This window comes from Neoarius graeffei, chromosome 16, assembly GCF_027579695.1.
Source record: "Neoarius graeffei isolate fNeoGra1 chromosome 16, fNeoGra1.pri, whole genome shotgun sequence".
NCBI lineage: Eukaryota > Metazoa > Chordata > Actinopteri > Siluriformes > Ariidae > Neoarius > Neoarius graeffei.
Window position 1 is genome coordinate 61461402 of NC_083584.1, and position 9258 is coordinate 61470659.

Sequence of the window (9258 nt, forward strand, 5' to 3'; positions counted from 1 at the left end):
GGATTGTCAGCTGGGCGGCACGGTGGTGTAGTGGTTAGCGCTGTCGCCTCACAGCAAGAAGGTCTGGGTTTGAGCCCCGGGGCCGGTGAGGGCCTTTCTGTGCAGAGTTTGCATGTTCTCCCCGTGTCCGCGTGGGTTTCCTCCGGGTGCTCCGGTTTCCCCCACAGTCCAAAGACATGCAGGTTAGGTTAACTGGTGACTCTAAATTGACCGTAGGTGTGAATGTGAGTGTGAATGGTTGTCTGTGTCTATGTGTCAGCCCTGTGATGACCTGGCGACTTGTCCAGGGTGTACCCCGCCTTTCGCCCGTAGTCAGCTGGGATAGGCTCCAGCTTGCCTGTGACCCTGTAGGACAGGATAAAGCGGCTAGAGATGATGAGATGAATGAGATGGGATTGTCAGCTCAGCTTTGTGAGCTAAAGTTAAAAAACCATTCAAACCGTCAGTCTTTATTCACTGTGATTTGTCTCCCTCTAGCGGCGGTCTGAGGACAAACAACCCTATGTGTGTGTCGTACTGTTAAAAAAATTGGTTATTTAATATTCAAATATAAAATAATTTACGATTTAAACTAATATTAATATTACATAATGCTTATATAAGAAATTTATGAATAGAAAAAAAACAAAAAACAAAACTGTGTGTGTGTCGTACTTTAGAATAATTTAGGCTATTTAATATTCAAATATAAAATTATTTTATATTTGATAATATATGTGATATATAAACTATTACAGACTGGTTGAATTAACAGCAAGTAACGGGTAAATACAGGGTTTATCATAAATACACTACATTTCCTATAATTCTGTGCAGCTCGTTTCCTTGGTAACCGTTTATGTTTGGGACACTGGCTCTCTGATTATTAGTTTGTACAATTGGTAATTGTTTGCTTGTTAATTCTTGTTAAGTTTGTCGTTTGCTTGAAAAAACACGTCATAAAACTGAAAATTATTTTTGTAGTGCGTTTAAAGTGTATATATTTTATATTTAATGCGTTAACTTAGAGTTGAGGTAAACATGTTCGAGGCTCCAGTGGACTTCTCATTTAAAGACCTGTGCTCAATAGAAGGTGAGGAAACAAACTAATTGACCATATGATATTTGATTTTGTGATTTTAAAAACATTTTGAAATAATATTTACGCTGTAAAATTAGATTTATTGATGCAGAAACAAAGTGACGTTCAAAACAAGGAAGCCCGTATGAGAGGGTTTGCTTTGATTGGTCCAAACTGTCACGTGAGCGCGTTGGCTGAAATGTAGTCCGGAAGTGAATTATAAAAATATTACAATTTTTAAAAATAAATAAATAAATAAAGGTTTTAAAGGCAACAAATAATCGTTTTGGTTCAACAAAAAAGCAATAATTAGAAATTATTAGAATTATTTTTTATTCCTTTGAGGACCTTTCGGTTTCTATTCCTCTGTGCGTTGGTGGTATAGTGGTTAGCATAGCTGCCTTCCAAGCAGTTGACCCGGGTTCGATTCCCGGCCAACGCAAAAAAAAAATTTTTTTTTTTTAAATTTTACTTTCTAACAGAGGGGAACTCCAAACCTCATCTCATTATCTGTAGCCGCTTTATCCTGTTCTACAGGGTCGCAGGCAAGCTGGAGCCTATCCCAGCTGACTACGGGCGAAAGGCGGGGTACACCCTGGACAAGTCGCCAGGTCATCACAGGGCTGACACATAGACACAGACAACCATTCACACCTACGCTCAATTTAGAGTCACCAGTTAACCTAACCTGCATGTCTTTGGACTGTGGGGGAAACCGGAGCACCCGGAGGAAACCCACGCGGACACGGGGAGAACATGCAAACTCCGCACAGAAAGGCCCTCGCCGGCCACGGGGCTCGAACCCGGACCTTCTTGCTGTGAGGCGACAGCGCTAACCACTACACCACCCATAATGTCATTATCTAATTCTAATTTGGCCTCATTTTCTGGCAAATTTGTTTCAGAAATTAAAGGGTTACTGTCCTGAAAACATTGAAATAGAGTTAAAGAATGAAAGAAAGTACAACTTTATTCATAACACACTTGTGAAATTCCTCTCTGCATTTAACCCATCTGAAGCAGTGAACACACACACACATAGCCATGCTAACAGCACCCGGGGAGCAGTTGGGAGTTTGGTGCCTCGCTCAAGGGCACCTCAGCCCAAGGCTGTCCCATATTAACCTAACTGCATGTCTTTGAACTGTGGGGGAAACCGGAGCACCCGGAGGCAACCCACACAGACACGGGAAGAACATGCAAACCCCGCACAGAAAGGCCCCCACCGGCCGCTGGGCTCGAACCCATAACCTTCTTGCTGTGAGGCAACCACGCTAACCACTACACCACCCATTATCCAATAAGATTTGTTTGTTGTGTCTAGGCTGAGAAGAGTTTAGAGCTGCTCAGTCATTGGTTAGGACTTCATTGCCGGGACAGAAGGCCATGGCAGTGGATGTTTATGTAGGAAGATTTTGATTTATAGTGGGATGGATCAAAAAAATTATCACCCTCAGCCTTCTCGAAGTCCAACGTGAGCTTAACCGCAAGTTGGCACCATCCGCGCAGCGGTGTAATCACCTTCCAGCCCGTGTAGAGTTCATCAGTAGTGTTAGCGAATGCTAATTAATAAAGCAGTCAAGCCAGTGCTATCAAGAGCAAGTAGCACAGGCTAACGACAGAGAAACTAAAATTTCTGTCTCCAGGCTCTTCTTCTATGCTGCACGTTCACTACAGTATTTTTCACCCTGACTTAAGTATTCATTTCCCTCTGTAATTTACTTCGTTACTTTTAAAAACAACATCGACAACTACACACAATGGAGCGACCTGGCAGCCTGCCGCTAATCCCTTGCAAAATCCTTTGCCCTGTTGCTTTTTTGGTGTGTCTAGCTAAGGTTTGGCTGTGCTGAAGTCCCACCTCTAATAGAAACGATTCACCACTACTTTTTAACAATTTATTTTACTTTTTCCCCCACTGTCCACTTATTTATTGGTGAACCTAAATACCTAGCGAGTTTCTGATTCTGTTCTGAAAATTTCATAATACAACATTAGCTAGGCGGCACGGTGGTGTAGTGGTTAGCGCTGTCGCCTCACAGCAAGAAGGTCTGGGTTCAAGCCCCATGGCCGGTGAGGGCCTTTCTGTGTGGAGTTTGCATGTTGTCCGCGTGGGTTTCCTCCGGGTGCTCCGGTTTCCCCCACAGTCCAAAGATATGCAGGTTAGGTTAAAGTGCCATTCCACCATTGGATGTATTCTTTGGCATAAAATACAATATATTTTATGACAACATGACTAGACAGAAATCTTTTAGCTTCAAAATGATATATCAAACATAATTTTTTGACAACGACAAGTATATTAATTTTGCGACCAAAGTCACCTACCCTTTTAATTTCCGCGCGGTAGTGAAACGTGATGTCATCGGCAGGTTCCCCTTCTTGTGTACCACGTCACGTGTGACGTGGCACAGATTATCAGCAATGGCGGATAGAGCGCGATTTCCACTTGTCGATTGCTGTGCCGATATTCACCATCGACCGTCTCCTTTGGGCATCACTTGCTATTTTCCTTCGCTTCTTTTCTGAAGCTGACAATCGCGTTCTATCCGCCATTGCTGATAATCTGTGCCTCACACGTGACGTGGTACACAAGAAGGGGAACCTGCCGATGACATCACGTTTCACTACCGCGCGGAAATTAAAAGGGTAGGTGACTTTGGTCGCAAAATTAATATACTTGTCTTTGTCAAAAAATTATGTTTGATATATCATTTTGAAGCTAAAAGATTTCTCTGTCTAGTCATGTTGTCATAAAATATACTGTATTTTATGCCAAAGAATACATCCAATGGTGGAATGGCACTTTAACTGGTGACTCTAAATTGACTGTAGGTGTGAATGTGAATGGTTGTCTGTGTCTATGTGTCAGCCCTGTGATGACCTGGTGACTTGTCCAGGGTGTACCCCGCCTTTCGCCCGTAGTCAGCTGGGATAGGCTCCAGCTTGCCTGCGACCCTGTAGAAGGATAAAGCGGCTAGAGATAATGAGATGAGATGAGATATCATTTTGAAGCTAAAAGATTTCTCTGTCTAGTCATGTTGTCATAAAATATACTGTATTTTATGCCAAAGAATACATCCAATGGTGGAATGCCACTTTAACTGGTGACTCTAAATTGACTGTAGGTGTGAATGTGAATGGTTGTCTGTGTCTATGTGTCAGCCCTGTGATGACCTGGTGACTTGTCCAGGGTGTACCCCGCCTTTCGCCCGTAGTCAGCTGGGATAGGCTCCAGCTTGCCTGCGACCCTGTAGAACAGGATAAAGCGGCTACAGATAATGAGATGAGATGAGACAACATTAGCTACAATATATAGCTTTCTTACATTTATTACTAACTTTCTACTAAGTTATTACTCGGCCTTTGCTTCAGCCAATATACTTTGTTATTTTTCTCAACTTCTTTCACACCAAAGCACTGAGCACTGAGTTTAGTGGATTGCAAGTGCTGAAAATGCGCTCTTTTGTACCAAAATCTGACCAGAAACAGTAATTCTTGAAGACTGGTTTGCAGTTGGCTTCAATTAGGTGAAGGAAAAACACAATGAACTGACAGCTTGTCTAAAGACTTGTTATTTATATTGACGAGCACTGCTGGCAACTCTTTTTACCGAAAAGTAGTTAACACATGCTCAGAAATAACATCAAGGACTAATTTGCTTATCGATTGAACCATCTTGAGCAATCGTACATCAAAATGCATTGGATTAAGAAGGAAGATTATCTGAAGACACAATAGAACTGAATAGAAAATAATATATAATATATGAATTATTTCTTACAAAAATTACACAAACAAACTACAGGCACCGGCCACTTTAATAGGAACTTGTTCGTGACTCTAAGATCCCTGTTCTTGGCTGCAGGACTGGAACCCAATGTGTTGTTCTGCTGTTGCATGCTGAGATGCTTTTCTGCTCACCACGGTTGTAAAGAGTGATTATACGAGTTGCTATATCCTTCCTGGCAGCTCAAACCGATCTGGGGTGGGTCTCCCAAAAGCCTCTTAACGCTAAGAGCATCTTAACTAGGAAAGAGAGTGTTCATTGTGCTGCTCATTCTACCATTTAATGATGATGTTTGTGCTGCGATGCTTTTAGGAAACCCACCCCTGTCCATTTTCCTCTGAGCTCTCTTATCAACAAGACGCTTGTTTCCACCCACAGACAGAACTGCCGCTCACTCACTCAGTGTTTTTTGTTTTTCGCACCATTCTGTCTGTGTAAACTCTAGAGACTGCTGTGTGTGGAAACCCCAGGAGATCAGCAGTTTCTGAAATACTCGAACCGGTCCATCTGGCTCAAACCAACACCCATGCCACAGTGAAAGAAAGTCACACTTTGAGATCACAGTTTTTCCCATTCTGATGTTTGAAGTGAACATTAACTGAAGCTCTTGATTTGTATCTGCGTGATTTTATGCATTGTGCTGCTGTCAAGGGATCGGCCGATTAGATAACCGCATAAAGCAGCAGGCGGATGTACGGGTGTTCCTAATAAAGTGGCCGGTGAGTGTATTTACCTATTTAGCAAATACGCTCATTAAGATCAAGAATGCAGACAAACAGCTATGAAGTTTTCGTCACTACCTGTGATAGAATGCACACAAGCCAGTGTGTTTCGCTTTTTTTATTTAGTGCGACTTATAACATACAATAACATGTTATATAACGTGCAACATTCTGTTATGTAAGGAATAAAACACTTGGGGTTATGCTGTTCTAGGAAACTAATCAGTGGTGTACGGTAATAAAAAGCTACTGTTTTCACGTCAAACTTGATGATTTTATAATAACAGCAAAGTGATCCAAAGTGTTTTATTCCTCTTATACCACAGCAACTTGATACCAATCATATTTTTAATTTACAGTTGTGCTCATAAGTTTACATACCCTGGCAGAATCTATGATTCTTTGACCATTTTTCAGAGAATATGAATGATAACACAAAAACATCTTTTCCACTCATGCTTAGTGGTTGGGTGAAACCATTTATTGTCAAACGACTGTGTTTTCTCTTTTTAAATCATAATGACAACAGAAACTACCCAAATAACCCTGATCAGAAGTTCACATACCCTGGTGATTTTGGCCTGATAACATGCACAGAAGTTGACACGAATGGGTTTGAATGGCTACTAAAGGTAACGTCCTCACCTGTGATCTGTTTGCTTGTAATCAGTGTGTGTGCGTATAAAAGCTGAGTGAGTTTCTGGGATCCAGACAGACTCTTGCATCTTTCATCCAGCCACTGACGTTTCTGGATTCTGAGTCATGGGGAAAGCAAAAAATTGTCAACAGATCTACGGGAAAAGGTAGTTGAACTGTATAAAACAGGAAAGGGATACAAAAAGATATCCAAGGAATTGATAATGCCAGTCAGCAGTGTTCAAACTGTGATTAACAAATGGAAAATCAGGGGCTCTGTTAAAACCAAACCACGGTCAGGTAGACCAACAAAAATTTACGCCAAACAGCACAGAGACAAGCCTCAAAACTTCTGGAACAAGGTAATTTGGAGTGATGAGACCAAAATTGAACTTTTTGGCCACAACCATAAACGTTACATTTGGAGAGGTGTCAACAAAGCCTATGATGAAGTGAACACCATTCCTACTGTAAAGCACAGAGGTGGATCGCTGATGCTTTGGGGATGTGTGAGCTACAAAGGCACAGGAAACTTGGTCACAGTTGAAGGAAAGATGAATGCAGCACGTTATCAGCAAATACTGGAGGCAAATTTGCACTCATCAGCCCGGAAGCTGCGCATGGGACGTACTTGGACGTTCCAACATGACAACGATCCAAAACACAAGGCCAAGTCGACCTGTCATTGGCTACAGCAGAACAAAGTGAAGTTTCTGGAGTGGCCATCTCAGTCCCCTGACCTCAATATCATCGAGCCACTCTGGGGAGATCTCAACCGCGCAGTTCATGCAAGACAGCCCAGGAATTTACAGGAACTGGAGGCTTTTTGCCAAGAAGAATGGGCAGCTTTACCATCTGAGAAAATAAAGAGCCTCATCCACAACTACCACAAAAGACTTCAGGCTGTCATTGATGTTAGAGGGAGCAATACACGGTATTAAGAACTGGGGTATGTAAACTTTTGATCAGGGTCATTTGGATGTTTTTTGTTGTCATTATGATTTAAAAATAGAAAACACAGTTGTTTATCAATAAATGGCTTCACCCAACCACTAACCATGAGTGAGGAAAAAAGTTTGTGTGTTATCATTCATATTCTCTGAAAAAAGGCCAAGAAAGCAAAAATTCTGCCAGGGTATGTAAACTTATGAGCACAACTGTATTAATAAAAGACAATGATGATGATGATGCATGTGTGTGGCAGATGTTCTGTCAGAAGAGCCAAACAAGGGAGTGCGCATACCTTGGAGAAACTCAGAGGGGAAGTTTAATAGCCGTGTTCTCCGTCTGAACAACAACCTTTTATCGAACACGACCGGACTTCTGGAGACGCTGTCTGCTTTATTCATTGAGCCAAAACGACTCTCATGGCTCGACCTGTCCTTCAACGACATCACACACATTCACCCGGTATACATACACAAACAAAAGAATGTGTTAACCCTTCTCAGGGAACAATCTCGTTTCTTTGCTGAAAGGATGCGTTTTCTCTCAAATGAATAACATGCTTGATTGTGTTTAGTATAGAATCACACCTTCTGGTTATACGCACCATCAACACCAACCATCTCCTTCTTTCTCACTCAGGTCCTCACTGAGCTGGTGGAGTTGCGTGTGTTGTATCTCCATGGCAACTCTGTGTGTAATTTCTCAGAGGTGGACAAGCTTGGAGCATTACCGCTCCTGCACACCATCACACTACACGGAAACAGCATCGAGACTGACCATGGCTACAGGTAAAATCAAAGGTCATACTGCATAACGTAGCATTAGGGACACAGCTCCAACTGCAAGGTTCAGCCTTTCAGATATGTATTGTTTGTTCATTCCTGTGTTCTTAGAAAATATGTGATCTCCGTCCTTCCTCATCTGAAGATGATGGACTTCAGTGCAGTCACCAAACAAGAGCGAGTCATGGCTTCCATCTGGCACAAGCCCAGGAGGAGCCGGAACCCCACCCATCGCAGGACAGAAAACATTTAGAGGAAGACTTCTGGATTTTGCATTTAGAAGACAATAGATAATTAGATAATCACACTGATATGTGATCCTTCCTCAGTCTGCTGCCACAAAGTTTGTAGCACACAATTAACTGCGTAGAATGTCTTTGCATGCTGTAGCATTACAATTTCCCTTCACTGTAATTAAGAAGCTCAACCTGTTCCAGCATGATGATGCCTGTGTGCACAAAGCACAAGAGCTCCATGAAGACATGATTTACCAAGGTTGGAGTGGAAGAACTTGAGTGTCCTGCACAGAGCCCTGAACTCAACCCCACTGAACACCTATGGAATGAACTGAAACTGGAACCTCCTCAACATCCCAGCATCAGTGTCTGATCTCACTAATGTGCTTGTGGCTGAATAAACACAAATCCCCATGGCCACGCCCCAAAATCTAGTGGAAAACCTTATTATAACAGTAAAGGGGAATAAATCTGGAATGGGACGTTTAACAAGCACATACAGTGGTGCTTGAAAGTTTGTGAACCCTTTAGAATTTTCTATATTTCTGCATAAATATGACCTAAAACATCATCAGATTTTCACACAAGTCCTAAAAGTAGATAAAGAGAACCCAGTTAAACAAAGGAGACACAAATATTATACTTGGTCATTTATTTATTGAGGAAAATGAACCAATATTACATATCTGTGAGTGGCAAAAGTATGTGAACCTCTAGGATTAGCAGTTAATTTGAAGGTGAAATTAGAGTTAGGTGTTTCCAATCAATGGGATGACAATCAGGTGTGAGTGGGCACCCTGTTTTATTTAAAGAACAGAGATCTATCAAAGTCTGATCTTCACAACACATGTTTGTGGAAGTGTATCATGGCACGAACAAAGGAGATTTCTGAGGACCTCAGAAAAGGCATTGCTGTTGCTCATCAGGCTGGAAAAGGTTACAGAACCATCTCTAAAGAGTTTGGACTCCACCAATCCACAGTCAGACAGATTGTGTACAAATGGAGGAAATTCAACACCATTGTTACCCTCCCCAGGAGTGGGCGACCAACAAAGATCACTCCAAGAGCAAGGCGTGTAATAGT

The 9258-nt window shown here is 42.0% G+C and overlaps 1 protein-coding gene and 1 non-coding gene across 2 annotated transcripts; both read left to right on the top strand.

Annotated features, from left to right (window-relative positions):
- Positions 1–1020: 1020 nt before the first annotated feature.
- On the top strand, positions 1021–8215 carry lrrc51 (leucine rich repeat containing 51). Its single transcript, XM_060942202.1, has 4 exons — positions 1021–1072; positions 7413–7618; positions 7796–7944; positions 8050–8215. The coding sequence occupies exons 1-4, from the start codon at positions 1021–1023 to the stop codon at positions 8189–8191; spliced, it is 549 nt and encodes a 182-aa protein (XP_060798185.1). The 3' UTR covers positions 8192–8215.
- On the top strand, positions 1431–1502 carry trnag-ucc (transfer RNA glycine (anticodon UCC)). Its single transcript has one exon. It is a non-coding gene; the product is annotated as a tRNA-Gly (tRNA).
- Positions 8216–9258: the final 1043 nt, after the last annotated feature.